This window comes from Carassius gibelio, chromosome A15, assembly GCF_023724105.1.
Source record: "Carassius gibelio isolate Cgi1373 ecotype wild population from Czech Republic chromosome A15, carGib1.2-hapl.c, whole genome shotgun sequence".
NCBI lineage: Eukaryota > Metazoa > Chordata > Actinopteri > Cypriniformes > Cyprinidae > Carassius > Carassius gibelio.
Window position 1 is genome coordinate 16,377,152 of NC_068385.1, and position 27,583 is coordinate 16,404,734.

The 27,583-nt window shown below is 41.4% G+C and overlaps 1 protein-coding gene across 3 annotated transcripts in view; it reads right to left on the reverse strand.

Annotated features, from left to right (window-relative positions):
• Positions 1 to 2,326: 2,326 nt before the first annotated feature.
• The window catches only part of LOC128029356 (dehydrogenase/reductase SDR family member 11-like), a 44,516-nt gene continuing 19,259 nt past the window's right edge, over positions 2,327 to 27,583 (reverse strand). For 2 of the 3 annotated variants that reach the window (XM_052617118.1, XM_052617116.1), the window contains exons 2-8: positions 3,966 to 4,112; positions 3,286 to 3,495; positions 3,102 to 3,196; positions 2,881 to 3,010; positions 2,712 to 2,804; positions 2,570 to 2,635; positions 2,327 to 2,457 (exon numbers count right to left, since the gene is read on the reverse strand). In XM_052617118.1, coding sequence (XP_052473078.1) covers positions 2,416 to 2,457; positions 2,570 to 2,635; positions 2,712 to 2,804; positions 2,881 to 3,010; positions 3,102 to 3,196; positions 3,286 to 3,495; positions 3,966 to 4,097 — 768 coding nt within the window. In that variant the 5' untranslated portion in view covers positions 4,098 to 4,112 and the 3' untranslated portion in view covers positions 2,327 to 2,415. Of the gene's footprint in view, positions 2,458 to 2,569; positions 2,636 to 2,711; positions 2,805 to 2,880; positions 3,011 to 3,101; positions 3,197 to 3,285; positions 3,496 to 3,965; positions 4,434 to 27,583 lie in introns of those variants that run through there. The other variant, XM_052617117.1, reaches the window with a different exon arrangement.

Genomic DNA, 27,583 nt, shown 5'->3' on the forward strand with positions numbered 1-27,583 from the left:
GACAGACCAATCTAAATACCACAGAGGAACTCAAATGAATGTAAAGCGGGTAAAAAGTACAAAAAGTGGCTAGATAACTAATCTGGCTATTTGGTTTAAAACTAAATGATTTTAATTTACTTTACATTTTTAACAGCTGCAGTCTTTAAATTAAAGCAAGAAAAAAAAATCAGTTGAATGATTGTAATTTACACTATAAATACATTGGAAAGTAACAGTGGCTTTTAAATACCTTTCCTCACTATACTGTTTTTAAAGGAAAACAAGGTGTCAGAGTCTTTTACTATAGGCTATTGTTTTACGCTCCTTGCATAATAAACTCTGGCAGTACAAAATACAAATCAACAAAGGATAGTGATTATTCTAATTTCTGACAAATTCTTATAACCATTTATTTAACCCAAACATTTATTTAATCTCATATTTACAACACTGATGAAGTGACAGCAAACATTAACCACAAAATGGATGGATGTAACTAGTGATGGATGATGCTTACCTGAACATGAGGAGCACTCAGCACATACACCACTGTGTTTGCAATGTCAGCTGCTTGTAGGCACTGTAATATTTAAACATGTAAATGATGATTTTCAACATGTTGTATATAAAGGATTCAAAACTAGTCTATAACCTTACACTTCTGTAGGTATGAACAGCTATTTCTTGGTTTTCACTAAAGAATCGGTCATCATTAAACCAGGAGAAATACACTCTTAAAGAAAGAGAACACTTAGTACCAGCAAGTCTTTGGACATGCAATGATCATATCACATATATAAAGTGTTCAACAGAAGCAAATCCTGATCCTCCTGCTCTTACTGTGGTACATATGTGGGTCTTGGCCTCTTGTAACTCTTGCTTCAAATCTTCTGTGAGAGCCGGCACTGTAGAAGCATTGTTGATTACCCGGTGTCCACAAACACTAAATAAAATATGTATTTGTGTATTGTATTCAATATGTAATGACATTGAATGCTTTTGTGTCTTCACATAGACAAGAAATTCAGTACACAGATCAAAGGTGCAATAAAATACACCTATACCTATTAATGTTAATGATATGACCATCATCAACTTTTCTTTCTTTCATGGATTGGCAAGCCTCATGGGTGCACACTGACAGGTCAAAGACATTCACTTGAACATTTGACCATGACTAACATGACACATTCTGCATTTCAGCTAAGGAATAACTGCTTATTTGATTTACGTCCATCCATCGTAGTCTGCTTGTGTTTCGTGTGAGGTGCTTGCATAAATTACCTGCAATGTCTCACGTGATTTTTTTTTTTTTTTTTTGAAGCAACATATGCAAATTTATTCCTCATAACTGTATAATTACCTCTATTTGCTCCAAATTTCTGGCAACTGCTGGAGAAGAGACTTCCCGATTGCTGCTGATCCCGCACTGAAGCTCCAGTGACAAGAGCAACCCTGCCTTTCCAGTGATCCATATTACAAGTTAACACTTACAGAAAATCTGTAATCAGTTTCCCATGGGCTTTACTGCGATCCCTTATGTAAACAAACACTACCTTCGAGAATACAGCCAATAGCAATTTACTGTAGTCGATTTTCCAAGATTTAAAGTTCTAATGCGAACTCAGACATTATTTCAATAACAAATAACTTTCGCAGTTTTCTCAAAACAAGAGAAAAAAATATGAGCAAATCAAGATCCATAAAACGAGGATAATTAAAGTGATTATGACACTAATCACGTGTTCAGACGTTATGCTGTGAATTCTATTACATGACAACAGATAATAAGTTGTGTTTGAAACTATCCTTTCTCCACTTTCCTTTTGGGTCAATACTTAAGGACTCTTTAAAGAGACAGACCTAAAAATATCAATTCTGTCATCATTCACTTACCATCCACTTGTTCCAAACCTGTATGAACTTAAGATATTTTGAAGAATGATAGTAAACAAGCAGTTGACTTAAATATTATTTTTCTGTAATATGGAAGTCAATGGCTAATGTGTAATGTTTGGCTACCAACATTTTCCAGAATAATATCTTTTGTGTTCAACACCTGAAAGAAATTCATACAGGTTTCGAACAACTATTCCCTATTCCTTTAAAATAAAAACATGTCTGGCAAGTAATAAAAAGTTACCTTTTTTTGTATTATATCAGCTCTCTAGAGTTTCTAAGAACCTAAAGCATTCTGCGTCTCAAAATGGTTAACACTGGCATATTTTCTTAAATTGTTTCAGTCACTACAATGAAAAATGTAATTATGAGATCATGATGAGACAGAACAGTGTTTTTGTGTTTTGACAAAATGCATTTCATATTATTTAGAGACTTGACAATATTATTTACAACATTCTTGTGATCTTTTATTGTCTGCAAACTTTCACAATGTTTATTAAAGAGATGCTTCATCCTGTTTCCCTGTTCAGTTTATGTCAGCTGCTCCACAGGCCTCATCTGAATGTCACCAATCTACAGAGAGTAAAGGAATAACCTAAAATTACAATTCAATTATAAGTCTATTATTTCTAATAATAAGAATGTCAGAAAGACACCAAACATTAGTTTGATGTATGAAGCTTACTTGAACATGAGGAGGAGCACTCAGGACAAACACCACTGCGTTTGCGACGTCAGTTGCTTGCAGGCACTTTAATATAATTTTTAGATATTAAAAAGGTAAAAAACGATCTATAACATGGACAAGTATCTGGATTGGTCTATACCTTTATGCTTTTATAGGTAGCAGCAGCCTTTTCTGGGTTTTGACTAAAGAGCCGGTTGGTTAACTCCGTCTCCACTAAGCCAGGAGATATAGCCTGTTAAAGAAAGAACACATAATGCCAGCAAGGGTTTAGACACATTTATTTTGAATAATCATATTAATTATCTTACTGTGGCACGTATGTGGGTCTTGGCCTCTCGTAACTCTTGCCGGAGACCCTCTGTGAGAGCCGTCACTGCATATTTGGTAGCAGTGTAGAAGTGTAAATCAGCGTTGTGGAGGACGCGATGTCCACACATACTAAAAGTAAGATATTTAGAGATACTGAATTGTCTGGTGCATGGCAAAGGTAGCAATAAAATATGTATAAAATGTTCAATAACACAAGTACCCATTAATATTTATGATATGACCATCATCAACTTTTCTTTCTTTCATGGACTGGTAAGCCTCTCGGGTGCACACTGACAGGCCAATGACATGCACCTGCAAAATATGAAGAGGACTACCATAACACAATCTCTAGCTGCATGTTATCAGAACAGAAATACATATTTATCCAGTGATGTACATACATCCATCATAGTCCTCCAGCCACTGGTTTTGCCGCTCAACAGAGGCTCTGGGAGAGCCAAACCTGCATTATTAATGCACACATCAACACCCTGGTGCTGAACTTTGATCCAGGAGAACATGGATAACATGTCGTCTTCTACAGACAGATCACATTTATATGGGATCAGAGTGCCACTGAATCTACTACTGACACATTCTGCTGCCAGTTTCTGCAAATGAAAAAAAAGACATTGAGATTCACATTTCATGAAGGGTACAAAGCTCAGAAAAAAATTGGCATTGGAACAGCAAGTAATGGCAGACCAAGCAGAAAATGTAACACTGGCACAAAGTTATAAAGGGGTTAATTATTATACCAATATTTAGAACTTTGTCCTGCATTGATCTCTTTGACATGAAATACTGTCTAAAGAAGGTGCAATTATATAGCATTTCAAACTTTAAGATTATATTATTAAAATGATATTAACCAGAGATGTCAAATGTAAAAGATGACTGTAAATTCTGATGATATTTACTCACTCTTATATTGTCCCAAAAGGAGAATTAATGATTAATGTGCACGGTGCATGTTTTTCTAAAAATGTAAATTATTTAACTGGCGCTGTCAAAAAGTAAAAAGAACTTCAACAGCACAGAACGCTTTATTCTTTTGCTACAAATGCATACTGTAAATTACCTCTATATTCTCCACATTTCTGGCACAGCCGACCACCTTCATGCCATGCTGGACAAGAGACTTCGCGATTGCGGCTCCGATTCCCACCGAAGCTCCAGTGACCAGAGCAACCCTGCCTTTCCAGCGATCCATTACAAGTTCACAAAACTGCTACAGAAGAGCCTCTCCTGCTTGCAGTTATAGTCACTGTATCCCCCTTTCTCAGGGAGTACTGATCTAGCCAATAACAATGCATGCCCGATTCTGCTACTGGACATTAGCGCCCCCGAATCCTGTCAGTTCCTCCGAGATTTTCGCGGCTTTGCTGACACATTTAATAATTGCAATTCAGACATTATTTGCAACATTCTGACAAAATTTTACCAATCACGTTTCGCCATCGTCGAAGCAAGACGTGGCACAAAAACACTACCAACATGCACACAATGTAGGCTACAATGTTCCTTCCTGTTTTCCCAGTGCGAAGCTTACCACAGAAAGTAGGCTACAGGTTTGAGAAATATTATTAGGCGGGGCAACAGTGAAACAATTTCAAACTTAAAGTTCATGCAAACAGGGCTATAACAAATCAAAGTTTTGAAGTAGAGGCAAATAATTCTATTTGGAATATTATAATATTGTATCCAAAATGTGGTCACCTCCGCGTTTTCATTGCGGGGCTAAGTAACAAGTTATGTTTTTTGAGGGATCGGATGCACAGTAATGTATAATAAAGAGTACAATATACAATAAATCACGATATGAGAATTTTTTTTTAAATGTCCTTTGAAATAACGCTAACAACTTGTTTTGGTATGGTGGAAATTTTAAGTAGAAGATTAATTACTAAATACATTTACATTTAGTCCATTGCTTTTATGCAACCAAAACCAACAAAATTGAAAAATAATACAGAAAACTATTATTGGAGTTAATTGGAGTTACACTTACAAACAGTTCCAATGTAAACAAATATGTACAGAACTATGAAGTTACATATTTACATTATTTTTGGACAGTTATATGTCAATCTGTACAAATGAAACAAATTAATATATTCCTTGTTTTGTCTAATCCTTAGCATCAGCTAATCTACTGCTTTGTGCCGTAGTTATTGATTACTGATAACAATATAGGGTTAAAGTTAAAATAAGCATAGCACTGTAAAGTCATGGCTTTATCAGATCTCGTCAGAATTGTCTAGAGGAGGATTTCTTAAGGTTGGAAAGGCAGCAAGTTAAAAATAATTCAGCAACTATGTATTGATAGGAAAATAACCGATGACTTTAACTTCTGCTACATTTAATCTCACAACTAGAAATAAACCAGAAATGACTCTATCAGTGTCAGAAATTAACTTCCCATTAGTGGCAACTGTGTTTTTTTTTTTTTTTTTTTTTTACCATTTAAACAGAATTTCATATAAGGCCTAAATATGTGTCATCCTTAATGTTACATTCTTAAACAATAATGTTAAATTAGAATACATGTAATATGGCAATAGGCTGTTAACAATTAAATCAGTTTTAATCAAGCCTTCAGAGATAGAAGCTCCGTATGAGGTTGCTTTTAGATGTATTTACAGTTTAATGCTGATCAGACGGCTGTACATGCCTTTACATAGCAATTAACTATAATGAAATTATATGTTTTATACAACATTTTTAACAGAAATATGTCATGACGTCAAGAACAACCCCCCCCCCTTCACTTCTGAGAACTAGGCTACGACTAACCTATCATGCCACATAATTTTAACTGTAAACAATTTAAATATGTAACCTCGCATAGTTTTGTACATATTTGTTTACATGTTTACATTTAAATAAAAACACTTGACCCTCTACTTGCTCTTTCTATTAGTTTTCTAACTACTTATTTTCCAAAAAAAAAAAATTGCTTTCAACATTCTATATATTTCTATTCTATCTACTTGTTTTCTTTGTATGTGTGTGCAATTGCATCGCATGTCACATGTTGTAGTGGAACTAGATGACCAGTATGAAAAAGACAAAGAGGGAGAAAAAGGAGAACCTTTACGTTTTGAGAAAATGTTTTGGACAGAAAATGCGTGTGCAGTTTCAGTTTGTCTGACAGAAAAACAGCTTAAGTTTTACTTCATGGCAGAAGATTCTGTGCCTCACTTATCGCTCTCCGAGGCCAAGGGACAGACATGGCCCAGATTAGGACTTTTTGTGTAGAGCTGTGTTTGTGCTACAGACTGGAAAGAGAGATAGGGGAGGGAGTGAAACACAGTGAGAGTCTGGGAGCATTTATGTCGGAGTGCAAGCATGAAATCGAGGTAGAGAGAGTTGTGGTACCCATTGACAAAAGAGAAAGGTAAAATCATTGCATGACAAATATTTGTGCCTTAGATATACATCCCGCATTAGCAGAAGTGCCATCAAAGTTATGGGCAGAACACAAATATGATGTGGGTTTAATTAAAGGATGTGAACCAGTTGTGGTCAACCCAAAATCTGATTACAGACCGTGTCATCGTCAATATCCTCTAAAACTAGAGGCAATTCTTGGTATAAAACCAGTGCTTGAGTCACTATTTAGAGAGGGAATAATAATGCCATGCAATGATTCTCCAGTACGCACTCCAACTTTTCCTGTGAAAAAGATAAGGGATGATGGTCAGCCCACAGAGTAGTGATTTGTGCAAGATTTACAGGCTGTGAATGCTGCTGTCAGGCAAAGAGCTCCGTCAGTGCCAAAACCAAACACAATTTTGTCACAGATACCACAAGATGCAACATTCTTCTCAGTGGTAGATCTAGCTAATGTATTTTTAGAAGAAATAAGGAACATTTGACCCTGATAGCGGGAACAGCTTTATTACAGTATATGGATTATCTTTGCTTGTGTGCTCGTGATGAGTTTACATGTGTGACTGACACTGTGACCGTCCTGAAGCATCTGGCTCAGGAGGGCCATAAAGTCAGCCTGGCAAAACTGCAGTTTGTAAAACAACAGGTTACATTGCTGGGGCATGTAATAACACCAAATAACAAATAACTATCTGAAAAAAGGTTTAAATCTATAAAAGAAGTTCCAAAACCATTCACGAAGAAACAAATGCTTTCATTTATGGGAATGTGTTCCTATTGTAGAACATATATTACAAATTATGCGATTCTTGAGCAGCCCCTGAGAGACCTGACAGACCTGACATGAAGGTTCAGCTGTCTGTTGCGCCAACTCTTGCCAGCACCAACAAACCTTTTGTCCAGATGGTACAATAGATGAGAAAAATGGGTTTATGACTTCTGTATTATTGCAACATCATGGAGACAAATTGAGACCTGTGGCACATTTTTCCAGCAAATTAGACCCAGTTGCAGCAGGCCTGCCACACTGTCTGAGGGCGGTGGCTTCACTCAAAAAAATGGATTTGTGGCACTGTTCGTTTTAAACTGATATTTTTTGTTAAAACAACACAAATATATTTAGTTTTCTGCCAAAACACCATTGTATTGTGCATAATCAACTTAAACTGTTTAATTTTCAATTTTACTTTTCAATCGTTAAACTTACGTAAAGGGTTTAATTTCGTCATTCAAAAGTACCCGGAAGTGACGATTTCCAACGCATTTGATGACGGTGCGGAAGAGAGCAAGAAGTACCAGTCAGGTAAGTCAAAGTCTTTAATTTCTCTTTGAGTTTCATTTTCGGGGTGCTTTTGCTTTGCAGTCTAGTATTATGTAATCGGGTTATTTCACCGTTTCACCGTTAAAAGATGATTTTGTGCGGTTGGGAGATGTGAAAGCGCATGACTCTCTGTAACGTATTGACTTTAGAATATATATATATATATATATATATATATATATATATATATATATATATATATATATATATATATATATATATATATATATATACACTAGGGCTGAATCAGTTAGTCGACATTATCGAGAATGTTGACGATAAAACAAATTGTCGGCAAATGTTTTTGAGTAGTGGTTTGAAGATGAAGATGTTTGCATAATAAGGTTTATTAATACAATAAATACAAAATATGTGGTATTACTATAAAGTGACAGATTATGAATGCATTTGCCTCCCAAGAACAATGTATTTTGATGCAAGGCAGGGGTGTCCAGACCTGATCTAGGAAAGCCATTGTTCTGTGGAGTTTAGCTCTAACACACCTGCCTGGAACTTCTAGTAAGACTTTGTTTTTGTTTTAAAATTCCCAAGAAACTTGAATAGCTGGTTCAGGTGCTTTTAAAGGGCTAGATCACCCAAAAATAAACATGTCATTAATTACTCATCCTCATGTCATTTCAAACCCGTAAGACCATCATTCATCTTCAGAGCACAAATTATGATATTTTTTTAGGGATGCCCCGATCATGATTTTTCATGGCTGATACCGATTTTTTACAAGCAAACTGGCCGATTCCGAAACCGATTTTTTTTTAATCTTTAAGCAACAAACAAGCAAGAAGGAAAGTATGCATAAACAAGATGTTTATTTGGTATTTGATAGGCTAAATATTTTTTATATAGGCTTGTATATTTTCGTTCCTTATCTACCTATTTGTATTTTTTTTTAAACGTTTTTATTTTATTTTAATTTATATATTTTTTTTAATTCTATTTAGTGTTTTTTGTTCTGTCACAGTCATTATGTTGTACTGCGGAGCTTCTGTCACGAAAACTAATTCCTAGTATGTGTGAACGTACCTGGCAATAAAGCTCATTCTGATTCTTCTAAACTGGCTTTTGGCTATTGAAAACAATAACCGTAACCATCTGAAATTAACGGCAGTAACTGCACAGTTAAATAGCCTACATTCAGTACAAACATAGATGTACAGACATCAGCATTTAGCTTTTGTTTTTGAATTGGGTTCAAACTACATAGAACTGGCCTTAAATGAAAACATTAACTGTAACCATGTGAAATTAAAGGCAACAACTGCATAGTTCTACAGTCCAATATTGAGGAAAAGCTCAATAAGAGTGTCAGACACAGACGAGGACACAGAGGATTCAGTGAAACAGTATTTAATGTGAATCAGAGGTTTCAGACACAGGTGAATCTTGACACGTGGAGGACACAGAAACAACACAACTTTCCTTCAGGTGAGTGGTGGTGCAGACGGTGATTCAGACGATGGTAGTAGAAGTTCCGATGAGGATGAAGAGGGGAAGGCAGATCAGGTAGGTAGATTAATGTCGTTCAGGTAAGTGAGGAGATCGGTGCAAGACCAGACACTGAGTGATGGTGACTGGTGGCTTTATATGTGGTGCTGGTGATGATGCACAGGTGTTTAGAATTCGGGTGATTGGGGACGAGTGGGTGTGGCGTAAGTGTCCGATCCTGGGAGTGTAGCAGGTGTGGTTGTGACAGTACCCCCTCCTCCACGGGCGGCTCCTGACGGCTGGGATCTTGTACGACGACGGGGTCTACCTCGGCCACGGGGAGCGGGGCGGTCTGGATGGTCTCGGTGAAAGTCAGTGAGAAGGCTGGGGTCCAGGATGTTGTTGCGATTAACCCAGCAACGCTCCTCCGGGCCGTAATTCTCCCAGTCTACCAGGTACTCCAATTGTGGACCCCGTCGTCGAGAGTCAAGGATAGCTCTAACCTGGAAGATGTCGTTGTCTTCTTCGATGGCTGGAGGAGGAGGTACGGCATCATCACCAGGCTCTGTGGATGGAGGAGACAAGGGTTCAGTGAAGGGTTTGAGGAGTGAGACATGGAATGAGGGTGAGATGCGGTACTGTGCAGGTAGCTGGAGTCGATAGGTCACTTCATTCAGTTGCCGTTCAATGGTGAATGGTCCGATGTATCGGGGACTCAGCTTACGGCAGGGCAGCCGGAGGCGGATATCCCTCGTCGAGAGCCAGACTCGCTGTCCAGGTTGGTATTGCGGTGTAGGTCTTCGACGAGCGTCCGCTTGCTCCTTATGCCTCCGCATTGCCCGCTGGAGATGCACGTGAGCCGAGTCCCAGACCCTCTCGCTCTGTCGGAACCAGTGATCTACCGCTGGGACCTCCGAGGGCTCACCTGACCATTGGAAGAGCGGAGTACATTGTGGAACAGTGCCTCTGCCGCTTCAAATGCAGTGGGAAGCCCTTTGAGAGGGATGAGTTTACATGACTTTGAGAACCTGTCAACCACTACCAGCACACAGGTGTAGCCTTGAGAAAGAGGGAGGTCAGTCATGAAATCTATACCTATATGGGTCCAGGGACGTTCAGGAATGGGCAGAGGCACCAGTTTACCCTCCGGGAGTCTTCTAGGGGTGTCTGCTATGGCGCAGACGGAGCATCCCTTGAGGTAGCGGACGGTATCCAGAGCCATCGATGGCCACCAGTAACGTTGTTGAAGGAGCTAGAGGGTCCGCCTCCTGCCTGGATGTCCAGATCCCGGAGAGGTATGAGCTAAGTCCAGGAGGGTAATCCGATGTTGAGGGGGGATGAAGAGTTTCCCTCCTGGACCTCCCGGCGGAGCTGGGTGTTGAAGGTTTTCTTGTTCAATCAGATGATCAGTGTTCCATTGGATGGGACTTACAATCATGGCTGGAGGGAGGATTGGTTCCGGAGATTCGGGTTCAGGATCTGCTTGATGAAGACGGGAGAGGGCATCGGCTCTATTGTTCTGAGAGCCAGGATGGTAAGTGACCTTGAAGTTGAATCTCGTGAAGAACAGGGCCCATCTGGCTTGGCGATGATTCAGTCTCTTAGCTTCACGGAGGTATTCCAGGTTCCGGTGGTCTGTTACTACCTCGAAAGGGAACTGGGCTCCCTCCAGCCAATGACGCCATTCTTCCAGAGCCAGCTTGATGGCCAGTAGTTCACGGTTACCGATGTCATAATTTTGCTCCGCCGGGGATAGCTTCTTCGAGAAGAAGGCGCATGGATGGAGTCTTGGAGGATCCCCCTGCCGCTGGGATAGGACTGCTCCGACTCCGGTTGATGAGGCGTCCACTTCCATAATGAACTGTTGCTTAGGGTCAGGGTGGACCAGGATCGGAGCAGTCTTGAAGGCCCGCTTGAGTCGGTGGAAGGCTTCTGTGGCTTCGGGGTTCCAGGACAGAGACTTGGGCCGGTTCCGGAGGAGAGAAGTTAGAGGGGAGCTGAGTAAACTGTAATCTTGGATGAATCTTCTATAGAAGTTGGCAAAGCCCAGGAAGCGTTGGAGGTCTTTAATGGAACCAGGTTGAGGCCAGTGTGTAATGGCGTCCACCTTCCCCTGGTCCATCTTCACGCCTTGTGGGTCGATGATGTATCCCAGGAACTGGACTGAGGGCGTGTGGAACTCACATTTTTCCAATTTGAGGTAGAGGTGGTGTTCCCGGAGTTTTCGGAGTACAAGCGTGACATGTTGGATGTGTTCCTCCTTGGAAGTGGAGTAGATGAGGATGTCGTCGATGTAGACAATTACGAACTGGTTAAGGTATTCTCTGAAGACTTCATTCATGTAATTTTGGAAGACGGATGGACTGTTGGATAACCCATACGGCATGACCCGGTATTCGTAGTGTCCGGAAGGGGTAATGAAAGCTGTCTTCCACTCGTCCCCCTTCCGGATGCAGATTAAGTTGTAGGCGATCCTCAAGTCCAGTTTTGTGAAGATCTTGGCTCCGTGTAGTTGTTCTAATGCTGCTGGGACCAGGGGAAGAGGATAGCTGAATTTGATGGTTTGAGAGTTGAGGTGGCGATAGTCGATACACGGCCTCAAGCCTCCGTCCTTCTTGGCCACGAAGAAAAAGCTGGAAGCGGCAGGGGAAGTAGATGGTCGGATGAACTCCTGAGCGAGTGCTTCCTGTATGTACTCCTCCATGGCCTTCTGCTCCGGGATGGACAGTGGATAGACTCGTCCTTTAGGAAGGGTTGCTCCAGGCAGGAGGTCGATGGCGCAGTCCCATGGCCTATGAGGTGGAAGTTTCGTTGCCAACCGCTTACTGAACACATCCTGGAACGCCCGATATTCCGGAGGGATGACATGATCAGCCTCAGAGTCGGGGCTTTCCACTGATGTGGACTGGACCGGTAGGGGTGACTTCTTCCCGGGAGGAATGACCTTGGGAATTTTAGTTGGGGGAGTGATACAGGTAGGATGACAGGATTGTCCCCATTTCAGGATCTCACCAGTGGGCCAATGGATGTGAGGTTGGTGTTGATTTAGCCAGGGGCGTCCCAGGATGATGTCTGCGGTGGATTCCTCCAGCACCATAAACGTAATGTTTTCCTCATGCAGGAGTCCCACGCGGAGGATGATTGTGGGGGAGAAATAGTGGACACGACCCTTGCCTAGCGGTTTTCCCTGTATTGTTGTTATTTTGAGTTCGACGGGGCTTCGATGACGTTTGGCACTTAGACGAGTTAATGTTTGCCAGTTGATGAAGTTCCCCGCCGAACCGGAGTCGATGAGGGCTTGTACTGAAACGGAAGAATGGAGATGTCTTAGAGTAACCCAGGTTTTAGTCAAAGGAGCAGTTAGAGGTGGAATATGGATGGTACTCACCGCTGGGCGTGGAGGTCGTACTGGACAGGATGGTAAGAGGTGTCCATCTCCCCCACAGTAGAGGCACAGCCCGGTGTTAATCCTCCGCTGACGTTCCGATGTGGATAGATGGTTAGAATCCACTTGCATGGGTTCTGGTGCTGGAGGAGCAACAGATGGTATAGCGGGCGGAGGAAGTACAGCGGGAGTGAGCGGATGACAGGCAGTGAGTCTCTGGGCAACTCTAATGGATTTTTGGATTAGACACTCAAGTCCCAGTGAGTCTTCATATACCACGATCAACTCTTGTACTCTGTCACACAAACCGTGGTGATATGCCGTAATTAAGGCAGTTTCATTCCAGCCGCTTATGTAAGCGAGTGTACGGAAGCGTACGGCATAATCACTCACGGATTCATCTCTCTGTTGGCGAATTGTAAACAGTTGATCATGGACAGATAAGGCCGAAGTTTGATGACCAAAGACGGATTTTAACTGAGAACAGAAATTTGTTACCGATCCGATAGCTGAGGAGTTAGAGTCCCAGAGAGATTGAGCCCATTGAAGAGCTTTACCTGAGAGCAGGTTGATGATGAATGCGACTCGACTGCGTTCAGTGGTGAATAAATGAGCGTTGGATTCCAGGTAGAGGGAACACTGTAGTAGGAACCCGCTGCAATCCTCCGCCGAGCCGCTGTATGTCGCAGGTTTGGCCATGGGACTCGCAGGGGCAACTGAGGAAGTGACCGGCGGTGTAGCGGTGATAGTCGGAGCAGAAAGTTGAGTTTGTTGTAGTAGTGAGGACCGTACAGCGTGAACCAGTTCGGTGAAGGGATCCGCGGTGCGGTCCTCGCCTGTATCTGGAGAGCTCTGCATTTGGTCTGGTCTTCTGTCAGACACAGACGAGGACACAGAGGATTCAGTGAAACAGTATTTAATGTGAATCAGAGGTTTCAGACACAGGTGAATCTTGACACGTGGAGGACACAGAAACAACACAACTTTCCTTCAGGTGAGTGGTGGTGCAGACGGTGACTCAGACGAAGACGATGGTAGTAGAAGTTCTGATGAGGATGAAGAGGGGAAGGCAGATCAGGTAGGTAGATTAATGTCGTTCAGGTAAGTGAGGAGATCGGTGCAAGACCAGACACTGAGTGATGGTGACTGGTGGCTTTATATGTGGTGCTGGTGATGATGCACAGGTGTTTAGAATTTGGGTGATTGGGGACGAGTGGGTGTGGCGTAAGTGTCCGATCCTGGGAGTGTAGCAGGTGTGGTTGTGACAAAGAGGTTTCTTAATCAGCATTTAGTATTTGTTTTAGTTTTTAAATTTGGCTTCAAAAAATAAGTCTTTACCAGTGAGACTAAATAGCAGTATGATATATAAATACATTTTAAAATCAAATAATTTTTAAAAAGTGTTTCATTCATCAAAAAAAAAAAAAAAAAAAAAAAAAAAAATTAGGGTAATGATTTACATCTATATTTTTTTACTTGATCCAATGAAAAATAAATAACTATTGTCTCAAGTAAAAAAAAATAGATGTGAATCATTACCCTATTTTTTTTTAATTGGATGAATGAAACACTTTTTTTCAGTGTGCTATATGAGGTCATGTAATTTTAAGGTTAAATAAAAATAATCATCCTATACAGAATTGACATTTACTTTGGATTTTCAAAAGTGTATTCAAGTTCTACTTTATAAAAAAAAAAAAAAAACATTTCAGTTTTATCACAGCTTAGTCTGTTTCGTTTCTCATCCAACACGCGAGAAGTTGAACTAAACATCCCTTCACTGCTGCTTGTGCAGGTACTGTATGCTCGCACAACTTCAGTGAGCGCAGGAAAGGGGCTCTTATTTTGTTTTTTTGCGCTTCCTGTTATCTGTGCCTCAGACATGTACCTGAACGGCTGCACGTGTCCTGCGCACAGATTCCGAAATATCTCCACACAAATGACATGATAGCGAATGATTACCATGTAGTCTGTGCATGCAGGTGCACTTCCGGAAAAATTGGCCGAAAAAAAGACCAAAGCAAAAACCGTCCGGTTCCGCTTTATGGCCGGTCAACCTGTGCATCCCTAATATTTTTATGAAAATGCGAGGGATTTCTGAACCTCCATAAAGGCTGCAATGCAACTGAAATGTTCCCAGACCCAGAGTCATCGTAAGGACATCAGTAAAACAGTCCATGTGACATCAATGCTTCAACCACACTTTTACAAAGCTACAAGAATACGTTTTTGTGCAAAGAAAACAAAAATAGCGACTTTATTCAACAATTCTTCTTCAAATCAAATATTCCGCCATTATTGAGAGTAACTAGGCATGAACATTGCTTTCCTCTGCGTGTAATCAAGGCTCAGTGCATGCGTTCTAGGTCAGCAGCACCATGCACATGCATTATTTACGTGCGGTTGATATTAAAAGATATGCGATTTGGAGAAGAATTGTTTTGTGAGATCGTTGTCATTTGTTTGATGTGGTTTCCCTGTTCGTCTGGCTCTCAGTGTTGTTTGCGTTTGGATGTCTGTGTTTCCCTTGAACCTCATCCACTCTCCGCACGTTCACTTAGCCACGGACACTTACCTTCGGCTCTATTCCCCGCAGTTCCTGTGCCATCCTCTCCTGCTGCCTACACGCCGTCATCATCCGGATTACTCACCTTCTCTCCTCCATCATCTGGATTACTCACCTCCTCACCATCACCACGGAGTGTCGTCGTCTCATCATCATTGTTTGTTTGTGTATTCATATTCCTCTCTTCTCATTAAATCTGTTAGCTCGCATCTGCTTCCAGACTTTCCTTTATCCACTGTCACAGACAGTGGCTTTCTGTGCTGATCTGGCCCATTACCACTTTCCATTGTAATGTTTGTTAGAATCCCATCTTGACTGCTTGCCTGTATTTCCCATGAGGAGATTTATTACTGCCCCCCCCCCATGTAATTTTAGAAAAACAAGGCACAATTTTGTTGTTTTCATCTTCAGATTAATGAAATTGAAATATCCAATGAAGAGCAGTATGGAGTATATAGTGAGGTTTTTTTTCAAGGTTAATAAATGCTTTGTTAAAACACAAGAATTTTTTTGAGTTCTCCATCCTTTTAAATACTTCTAGGATACAGACATTGCCAGGAGTCAGGAGGTGATCCAGAAGACTCGTGGGAATCTATTTGAAGCTGCAGTCATTGAAGACAGCCCAGCAGATGCTGGAGTGTTAACCTGTAGGATAAAGATCTTCAGGACCTAGCAGTTACAGTCTGCAAAATCATGTTGCTGGGACTGATATATGGACTGAACTTGAGCAACCCTCCTGAACTCAGGTACACATTTGGAATACTGAAGAAGTTATTTCTGGAGCCAGTTCCTGTTCCTGGAATAAGATTTGATTGGTTACCCATGAATGCCAATTAGAAAATGAGTAGTTTGATATTTCTGCTATTTTGTGTAATTTTGTAATGTGGTTTCAACTGTATTTAACTGTGTGTAATTATTTATTGCTTGTTTAACAAATACACTTTGATCATTTGTGACATCTTGTCTTTTCACTCATTACAAGACAAATCTGTCACACTGTCTGGTCTCTGTTTCCCTGGGTGTCCACTAGTGGGCTCACTTCCCCTTAGGCACCGCACCATAGGCACTACAATTCCCACTAACCTTGTCCCTTAATCACAGTAATTGCACTCCTGCTTATTGCACCAGGTGCCTTCACTTATTTGTCATTAGCGTCCCTATATTTACCAGTCCTTTCCTGTTGTCTGTATGGAATCCTTTCCTTTCGTTATCCTATTTTCTCACCTTCCGAAATTCCTCGCATTCCGAGTTCCTGTTCTTGTTCCCTTCCTGTTCCTTCCCTGTTTGTTTTATTTTGGATTGTTTTCTGGTTTTGACCTGGCTTGTTTGGACTATGATTTGGATTACCCTAAATAAAGAACATACCTGCAATTGGATCTCTCTCTCCCTGTGTCTCACTGGGTCGCGATCGTCACAGAAGGACTCCATCACTAAAGATCCAGCGGTATGTCGTTTGATGTTTCCCATTCCCCAGCCAGTATGGTGGAGCGGAGAACTAAATATTTAAAGTTGACCACCCTCCGCCAAGAGGGCAATGAGGTGGGTGACATGGCACAGATGTTCTGGTCCCTGGCCGAGGGCATGGGATATAATGATGCGGCCCTAAAGGACTATTTTAATACCGGGCTCGATGGCCCGTTCCTCAAAGAGAAATGGCTCAGTTGGACACATTTGGCTTCTGGGAATTCGTGTGCTACTTGCAGCATCGGCTTCCGTGGGATGCCCCAGCCACTCCTGTCTCTTCCGGTGGGATGGCCACCAGCCCAGCGCCACTGCACAAGAAGTCTGCCAGCCCAGCATCACAGCACAAGGTGGTCGTCAGCCCAACGCCACTGCCCATGAGGGCCGCAAGTCCAGCGCCATTGCACAAGATGGCCGCCAACCCAGCACCACGATGCAAGATGGCCACCAGCCCAGCACCACAGCACAAGATGCCCGCTAGCCCAGCACCACTGCCCAGGATGGCCGCCAGCCTAGCGCCACAGCACACGATGGCCACTAGCCCAGCGCCAATGCCCAAGATGGCCGCCGGTCCAGAGTCATGGCACAAGATGGCTGCTTGTCCAGCGCCTCTGCACAGAATAACAGCCACAGTTGACTCTTTAGAGTCAAGTCAGGTTCCCGTTGACCCTCCAGAGTTGAGTCAGGTTCCCGTTGACCCTCCAGAGTTGAGTCAGGTTCCCGTTGACCCTCCAGAGTTGAGTCAGGCTCCCGTTGACCCTCCAGAGTTGAGTCAGGCTCCCGTTGACCCTCCAGAGTCGAGTCAGGTTCCTGTTTACCCTCCAGAGTCGAGTCAGTTTGCGGTTGACCCTTCAGAGTCGAGTCAGGTTCCCGTTGACCCTTCAGAGTCGAGTCAGGTCCCCTTTAACCCTTCAGCGTCGAGTCAGGTTCCCGTAGACCCTTCAGAGTCGAGTCAGGTTCCCGTTGACCCTCCAGAGTCGAGTCAGGTGCTCAGTGACCCTCCAGAGTCAGGGTTAGTCACCGTTGACCTTCCAGAGTCAGGGCTAGTCCCCGTTGACCTTCCAGAGTCAGGGCTAGTCACCGTTGAAACTCCGGAGTCAAGTCAAGTCCCCGGTGAAATTCATGGACAAGGGCAAGTCACCAATGAAATTCACGGGCAAAGTCCAGTCACCAGTATTCTTCATGAACAAATGCAAGTCACCAATGATCTTCATGAACAAATGCAAGGCACCAATGATCTTCATGAGCAGAGTCAGGCCACCAATAATCTTCATGAGCAGAGTCAAGTCAGCATTGATCTTCTGGAATCCAGTAGAAACACCATGGGATTACCAGAGTCTCTTCACGTCTCTGCTGAACTAACAGAGCCTCTTCACGCCTCTGCTGAACTACCAGAGCCGTTCCATGTCTTTGCTGAACTACTAGAGCCTTTTCACCTTCCATAAAGTCCATTTCCTACAGAACTTTCTAGTAATCTTAAAGACCTTGATTTGCCTGTTTACATGTAATTTATTAGAGTTGAAGCTCAGCAGATAAGTGGACCTCTAGGGCCAGAGTTGAAAACCCTTGCAATAAAGGTTCCCAGGTTTGGCATACCTGTATCGTACTTTACTTTATGTTTGTTTTATAACAAAGTTCGGAAAAGCAGTCGCAGTTCATTAACCTGATTAACACAAGTGGAGACCAATCAGTAATCAACTCATGTCAATGTATAAATAACAGCAGAACCTACCTCTGTTCATTGACAGATTTCAGCATCCCGGTTCACTCTGTCTGTCATCTTATCACAGACCCAATTTTCCTTCCAGCAAGGAGATCCATACCAGGGATTTTTCAGATCTGCTACTTTTGCTGAAACCCATGATCATTAAACACGGCAGTTGAGCACCATCAAACGTCATCGCGACAGCTGCTCTTCTCGCCAAGCCACACGTCGTGGCCAATAGACCGTGCAAAGCCCGAGCTTGCCTTGCTTGACACCACGATTGATCCGATCAAGATGGGGCTCTCTTCGAGCGCTGGAATCGCAGCAGCAGCAGGCATTCAACCAGCCCGAACCTTAGTTCTTACTGCAGCAAGCCTCTCTCACTTCCCGCTGCGGCTCAGCCTTTCACCGGGCTTTTCCGGCCAAGGTAGTTTGAGGCTGCCACCTCTAGCGGCGCAGACCGTGCGTCATTAATCAATACATTTTCAGGTGAAGATGCTAAATACAGGTTTGCGGCTAGAAAGTAGTGCGGGAGCCGCGTGGAGTTCCGATCACATACGTATGTGGAAATTTCAGATCCGATTTGAGCCTCGGATGCGTTCAAATATTTAAATTTCTGCGACTAGACCGTGTGCGAACGCCCAACCGGATGTGATGTATTCTAATCAGATCCATCGGTGCGAGGTCAGAATTACCTATATTTTGTTAACTTTCACATTATTCTTCAACACAATTTATGTAAAATGGTGGTTTATAATAATTATGGGAGAAATAATTATTAAACCATTATTTACGTGATTAGCCCCATAAAACCTACTGTTTTTATTTTGGGGGTCATCTGATTCGTGACAATGTATTCATACATTATATACATTATATTAATTAAAATTATTAATTTTACCAAGGTGAACATGTCAAGGTAAAAGTTTATAAATGGGGTGATCACTTAGAATTTTATCTAATACACCACTACCCTCGTTTTGCCCCAGGACAGCAAGTGTGAGTAAAATTCTGTTGTCTTTCTAGGACTGTAATATGAAAAGCATGCAAGTAAATATCTTTAGAACTGCTTGGAAGTGAATAGCACATACCTGCAGTGTTGGGGAGTAACTAGTTACATGTAACGGCGTTACGTAATTTAATTACAAAATTAATGTAACTGTAATTAGTTACAGTTACTAAGAAAAAATGAGTAATTAAATTACAGTTACTTATGAATTTTTTAACGATTACAAAGGGGATTACATTTGAATATTTACACACATCCACATACAGATTTAACTGATTTCTTTCCCAAATTGCACTGACTATTCTAAGACATACGCCCTAATAATTTCCGGGATGCGGAAACACAGTCTGGTTCGTAGAATCCAGTCAGAAAAATGGAATGCCTAACGCGGACGGAATATGCCACATTTTGGATGACTAAATCAAAAGTAGGTCAGTACACTTGAATCAAAACATGACATGGACTGGTGTCTGTGAATATCAAGCCCCCAAAATGCAATATATGACTCCTGCACGTTCTGCGTGTCAGTTGAAATCACGCGCGGACTGGACACCGAGAGAACCGGGTTTGGATCAGACTCCAAGTAATCAATGCGAAAGAGAGAGAAAAGAGTGGACTGTGGAAGCGCACAGCTGGAACAGAGAAGCAGAACTACTGTTCAGGGTTTCAGGTCAGTTTAATCTGTAAAGATGCTTTTTTGACACAACCCTTACGAAAATTAACATTTTATTATTTTACTATAAATCCAGTGAAAATGGTTACTATTGTTTAACTGTGGTAAACAAAAATGTAAAATTATTTTACAAATTTATTTATTTAAAAATAAATACGAATCCATTTGCAAAACAAAAAACCATACAAGGTTATTGTACTTTTATATAGGCTAATAAAAGCATGGTAAATTTTTGTAAGGGAAAAACATGACTCGTGTACAGTATTAGGATTTTTCTATAAATATATTGTAGTTTTGTAGAGTATTGTATTGTAAAGTACAGTTTTGTTCAATCTTGAGTCTTAAGATGGATAACAGGGCAAAATAATGAGACTGAAGAGAAAAATGGAAGTGAAGGTGCCGTTCAGGAGAGAACTTTTAATTATTTGACATGTCCCCATATTAAAGATTTAAACCTTTTTTATGTCAGGTCCATACAAAAAATAGTATTGTCCATGAATTTGTTTGTATGAGTTTGAATTTTCCATTCTGATTTTTTTTCCCAGTCTGCCCCTCCTGTAAATTAATGGCAAAGACATGCAGTTTCATTTACTACACATAGGCCTACTGAAGCTCGCAGTGTTTTCAGCCTCTGCCGTCTCAATATATGAGTACACGAGCACATACACATAATTTCTAGAACTGCTCTGTCACTTCATGCATTTTACTTATTTTGAGAAAACTATCATCATATCATATATAAAGAGACAGCAGTTTAAAAAAAAAGAAAAAAAACCCCAATGTTTCAGGAGTTTATTAAACAGCATATGACACATGCTTATTAGATAACTGTATTTGAGTTGATATATATGCTTTTATTTATTATAATGTTCAGAAATTTAGAAAAGTAATCAAAAAGTACTCAAAAGTAATTAGTTACATTACTTTAATAAAGTAATTGAAAAAGTTACACTTCTATTACATTTTAAACAGGGTAACTTGTAATCTGTAACCTATTACATTTCCAAAGTAACCTTCCCAACACTGCATACCTGCAATTAATGGTTGTAATGAACCAGAACTTGACATGGGATCCATAATGCAGGCTTTATTGCAGGGACTCGTAGTCGTACAGGCAATGGTCAATACCAGCAATATCAACAACATGGGAAGAACAGAGAATCAAAATCCAGTAACAAGAAAGGGGTCAGTAAGTATAGCAAATGTACGTAAAGGATATCAAACAGGATCGGTAACAGCACTGTTAAAAATGTATTGTAATTTTACAGGAAATTCCTGGCAACCAATTGCCGTGAATTTACAGCAAGTAATATACAGGTAATATATTGTTTTTTTTAATACAATAGAGTCCTGTATTTATACAGCAGTGCTACTGTGATTATTACAGTAAAATGCTGTAATTTATTTTAATTTACTGTATATTTACTGCAACTCAGTTGCCAGGAATTTCCTGTAATTTTACAGGAGACAATTACAATTGAATATATTCTAATTCAAAATATATTGTAATTTCTAAATATAATAAAATACTGCAATTTTCCATCTTCCAAACCAAAACAATGGCAACTTTTTATTATTTTTTATTATTAACACACTATGCAACATCACATATTACAAACTTATTTTATCTTTTTTTTTTCATACAAACAAAATTGCAGTTTCACTGAAGATTCTAGCTCACTTCCAGGCGTCCAAACAGTCTATCATCGGGGAACATGGTAATAAATAACAACCAGTCTTGAACTGGGGAAGCTGTGGGGTGTGGGTGGGCATCAATACTAACCCCTCAACTCAAAGCCAAGGAGTCTTCTTAATAGGGTGCAGACAGGTGCGTTGAGCCCATGTCTCTTCTCTGCTTTGCTGACATCTTGGAGTTGATTCCACAAAAGCTCTGAAAACAGAGAGAGTGAAAACAAGTTTTCATATCAGGTAATGATAAATACTGTGTAAAAAAAAAAAAAAACATAAAAAGTAAACTTGCTTTTGAAAAAAAAAATGACGTTGATGTATTTATTTAACATCAACACATTTAACAACATAACATTTAGAATTACATTGGCTTTTACATTGTTTTTCTTAAATATATAATGTCACTGTATCACTGTAAATTGAATGTCGCTTTGGACAAAAGTGTCTGCAAAATGAGTCATATGACGTTGCTAAAAAGAACATTATTTTGTGTATTTGGTGTAATGAAATGTTTAAGCGGTTTAAGGTTAAAAAAACACATTATTGTTTCTCCTCTACAGGTACTCCTCTCCTCACCTTCTGAAACGTGTTGATTTTTACAAAGCTCATCGTTCTGAAAAGCGAAGTGTGCTCTGATTGACCAGCTATCCAATCTATCTATCATGTGACTGAAATGTTATGCCTCTTAACATATGCCGCGTTTCCACCGAAATTACCCGGAACATTTGTACCAGGAACTTTTTTTCCCAGGAACTTTTTTCCCCCCAGACCTGTTGCTTTCTGCGTTTCCACCGCGGTGTAAAGTACCGGGTAGATTAGGCAAATAGACTGGTGACGTAGGTCTGCGCGCGTTTCTCAAAACAAAGTACCACTGATTAAAAAAAAAAAAAAGTACGCTGATTTTGGACGTGCATCCTCCGTAGTTGGTTCAGACTTTGTGCATTCCTCTCGGGAGTGTGATGTCCGCGACGACGCAAGTCCGGTAAATCTATAAACAGCAGCATACTTGATAACTTCAGTCTGCTCGTCATGGCTACTGCAATTTTCCTTACTGTATATTTACAATAAAACGAAATATGATATAAAATACCACTGCCTCCTTTCGTTTTCATTTAAGCATAATAACAACTGCAGAAATGTACTTAGTTCAGGGAAATGTGTATATGCAGCCATTACAATGAAACGAAATATAAATTCGCCTTTTTTATTCTCATTTTAACATATAGATAAATTGAATACAGACCAAAGAAAACCTGTTAGATATACCCCGCAGCTGAATTATATGTTATGTTTAACCACTAAAGACACATCAGAGCCAGCGGCACATATCAGAAGGTCTATACCAGGAGAGGCTGCTCTCGGCGGATACATGAGGACTGAGCTCCCGCTGATCGAGTGGAGCTCACCGTCTACGAGATCGGCGAAACACATTTTTTAAATAGGCGCTGTCTTTATAAATAAACCATAGATTTGAGTTTTAAACAACTACATTCTCGCCTGAAATACTTTTAAAATTACATTTCATGACACAATAACAGTAATATTTGAAAATTATCCGAATAAATGGTGGTTGAACTCAACCAATGCTGCGTGAACTCAGATCGCTTTGGCTACTGCAATTTCCCCCTCAGTATATTTACAATAAAACGAAATAGGATATAAAATACCACTGCCTCCTTTCATTTTCATTTAAACATAATAACAGCTGCAGAAATGTACTTAGTTCAGGGATAAGTGTAACGTTATATACAGCCATTACAATGAAAGAAATATTATATAGACTTGCCTTTTTATTTTCATTTTAACATATAGATAAATTGAATACAGACCAAAGAAAACCTGTTAGATTTACCCCGCAGCTGAATTATATGTTATGTTTAACCACTAAAGACACATCAGAGCCAGCGGCACATATCAGAAGGTCTATCCCAGGAGAGGCTGCTCTCGGCGGATACATGAGGACTGAGCTCTCGCTGATCGAGTGGAGCTCACCGTCTACGAGATCGGCGAAACACATTTTTAAATAGGCGCTGTCTTTATAAATAAACAACAGATTTGAGTTTCAAACAACTACATTCTCGCCAGAAATACTTTTAAAATTACATTTCATGACACAATAACAGTAATATTTTGAAAATGTTGATCCGAATAAATGGTGGTTGAACTCAACCAATGCTGCGTGAACTCAACCAATCAGCATGTTTAGCGCCAAAGTCCCGCCCCCGAAAGTTCCGGAACTTTAAAAAAGTACCACCTCGCCAGCAGGGACTTTCTAGGGGGCATTTTTTTACCCGGAACTTTTATTTAGTTCCTGGTTCCTGCGGTGGAAACACACCAAGTACCGGACCAAGTCCCTAGTTCCTGGGTAAAGTTCCTGCGGTGGAAACGCGGCTATACTGTGCCCTGTCCGGCTGAAACAACGAGACAAACATTTAATTATAATGTTTATTTCATTATAATGTCAAAACCCATTATACATGTGATATAAACATGATTTCTAGTCGTGTTCTCTTTTGGAAGGCCAAACAAAGTAGTTTCCCTTTTTAAAGAAACAGCGTTTAAGAGTGACGCTTCAATTGAAAAAAAAATGAGCAAACACATGAGAGCAATTTCAAAAGCATAAGGAGCTGTCTGTTCTGCTCTCTTTAGCTCTCATGAATTTCACACATCGATCGACCTGCACAGTGCAAACAGCCAAAACCTGGATGTTTTAGGCAATATTAAAATCCTGGCGGGGACGTGTCCCATATGAACGGCGCATATGGCCACCCTATACAGATCTTCTTCATTCACCAAGAGCTTGTAACACTCCAAAGGGAAAGGAAAAAGTTAAATCACATCTAATGACTTTAACCCCCAAAATTTACTTAATGAAAATTGTAACGTTAAACTGCTGTCTGTCAGACTTTTCTGTGTTTACATAAATGTCTTGCAGGGCAATACCAACTCTATGTTACACACTTAATAGCAATAGCTTTGTCTCCATCCAGATTTTTAATGCACATTTTAACATTTTGAAAAAAAAAAAAAAAAATCCTGAATGGAAACGGTTCAAATTCACATAAAATATTCTAATGTGAATAAAACTTTTTATGTGGATTGACTCGCTAATAAATGCAACTTAAAGGCACATTTGTTGCAACTCTATCAGCTGTTTTAAGTTGCCCCTTAAGTTTTGATCCCACAGCGTTTCTTGACTACTCTCCAGTCCATTTCTAATTTACATAACAGAGCTGATGGAAATGCTCTCCAGTTATAGGGTTTCTTTGCCAAATTTCTACGAATGCGCTTAAAAGGTGCAAAGGAATTGGATGGAAACCTGTCTTTTGACATCAGTGCATAGAGTATATCATGGAGTCTATTTTTCTTTATAAGTGTGCAAACAGTTTTAACATACCTTTAGTGCTTGAGGCCTCTTTAGGATAATGTTAGTTAAACACGTAGACAGCGAAGGTCGCTGCACTCCATTCAGAAGGTTGTTGTGGGGTTGTGGGGCCCCATCCAAAGACATCATCCATTTGTCTGCACTTAGTGCCTCTCCTGAAATGCATACACAATATGATAACTAAAAGAGCACTAAAAGAGCGATCCCACAATGCTATGCAGTTGCTGTAAAAAAAATGCTTCTACGGTGTAGTTACAATAATTTTACAGGACTGTCCGTTAATTTCCCATCCTGCATTTGCATTTACAACAAAAACATGAATATGGTGCATTGTTGTAAAATTTATTGTAAAAATTACATCAATTGCTAACAGTGAGGATGTCAAACACGGGTAATAACACTCAGAAATGACAGACACAGCAAATCAAGACTTCGCGTTTGAACTCTTGTGAAAGTCCAGCTTATATACACAGTCCTGATGAGTGTCACCTGTGCAGGTGATCAGAGTCTAAGGACGGGGCTTATGGGAAATGTAGTGTCATCAGTGCAAGTGAATAAATGGATGCGTGTGTGTCAATATTCAGGTGAGGGTGCCCTCCGCTGGCCAGCAGAGGGAATCACGGGGTTCGTCTCCGTGACAGAGACCCCCCCTGTGAGCGACTCCTGGCGCGAGGAGGCACACGACGTCGGGGTCTACCACTGGGTCGAGGGGCCGGTCTTTCAGGATGTGAGCGATGAAACTCGTTGATAAGATTGGGTTCTAGAATATCTTCAGAGTTTACCCAAGAGCGTTCCTCTGGACTGTACCCCTTCCAATCGACCAGATACTGTAGAATTCTTCCCCACATCAGGAATCGAGTAATTTCTGGACTTGGTAAGCCTCCTTGCCCTCTATGATGATGGGTTGAGGGGCCTGTGCACGGGACCTCCTCTCTCCCTCATCTCTGGGACCAGCAGCGGGCTTGAGCAGGGATACATGAAAGGTAGGAGAAATACGATATGTGTTAGGAAGTGCCAACCAGAAGGAAACTGGAGTTATATGTCTAGTGATTTGGAATAGACCCACGTACCTTGGACTCAATTTGCGGCATGGAAGCCGGAGACGGAGATCCCATGTTAATAGCCACACCCATTGACCTGGCTGGTAGGTGTGACCTGGGCGCCTTCTGGGGTCCACTTGCTCCTTCTGCCTTCGAACAGTGTGTTGCAGGTGAACATGGGCCCGATTCCAAACCTCCCCACTGCGCAGCATCCAATCGTTTACAGCCGGTACGTCCGTTGGATCCCCTGACCATGGAAACATTGGTGGTTGGAACCCCAGTACACATTTAAAGGGAGTCAGACCAGTAGATGGTTTAATAAGGGAGTTCTGTGCATATTCTGCCCATAGTAAGTATCAAGCTCTATAGTCCTGATTCTGGTTGCAATAGGCTCTGAGGAAGCGGTTCAGCTCTTGGTTGAGCCTCTCTACTTGTCCGTTTGCCTGGGGATGATACCCAGAGGTGAGGCTGACATTGATGTTCAGGGCTTTGAAGAAGGCTGACCATAATTGAGAGGTGAAATGAGGTCCTCGGTGTGACACAATATCCTCGGGTAGGCCATATAATCGGAAGACCCAGTTGCATAGGTGTTCTGCCGTCTGGAGAGCGGTAGGTAGTTTGGGTAATGGAATGAATCTACAAGCCTTGGACAATCTATATATGATGGCGAGTATGGTAGTATAACCCTGGGAACTGGGAAGATCCATAACAAAGTCAATGGCAATGTGAGACCAGGGTCGTTGTGGAATGGGAAGTGGTTGTAGGAGACCGGCGGTAGATTGCTTGGATGCCTTGTTAATACTACAATTGTTGCATTGCTGTATGTAATTAGCTGTGTCCTTGTGCAGTGAATCCCACCAGAAGCGGTTCTCCAGTTGATTGATGGTGGCGATGATACCTGGGTGACCGGATGATGGATGGCAGTGACCTTGACTGATGACCTGGTCACGAAGATGTTCAGGGACGAAGATTCTGTCGGCTGGGCAGGCCACTGGGTTCTCGTTCTGCTCCCTGTGTTGTTGGAGCAGAGTCATGATATCCCATTGAATGGGAGCATCCACCACATGAAACGGTAGAATGGGTTCGGTCTCAAGTGGAATGTTCTCCTCCTCGACTGACGTGAGAGAGCATCCACCTTAGTGTTCTTGGAGCCAGCTCTTTAAGTTACAGAGAAGTCGAATCGAGTGAAGAACAGGGACCATCTAGCTTGACAGGGATTAAGGCGTTTGGCGGTGCGTAAGTACTCCAGGTTCTTGTGATCTGTTAGTACTGTAAACGGATGTGTGGCCCCCTCTAGCTAGTGCCTCCACTCCTCGAAGGCTGCCTTCATGGCAAGGAGTTCCAGATCCCCGACACTGTAGTTGCGTTCTACTGAGTTGAGCTTCCTAGAATAAAAGGCACAGGAATGGAGTTTAGTGGCAGGATCTGGGAATTGTGACAGGATAGCACCGATACCTGTGTTAGATGCGTCCACCTCAACAATGAAAGGTAATAAGGGGTCAGGGTGACAGAGGATGGGCGCGTTACTGAATCGTTGCTTCAGGGTCTGGAAGGCTTTGTCAGTGGGTTCTGACCATTGTCGTCGGTGAGTTCTCTTCTTGACCAGTGAGGTAAGTGGAGCGACAA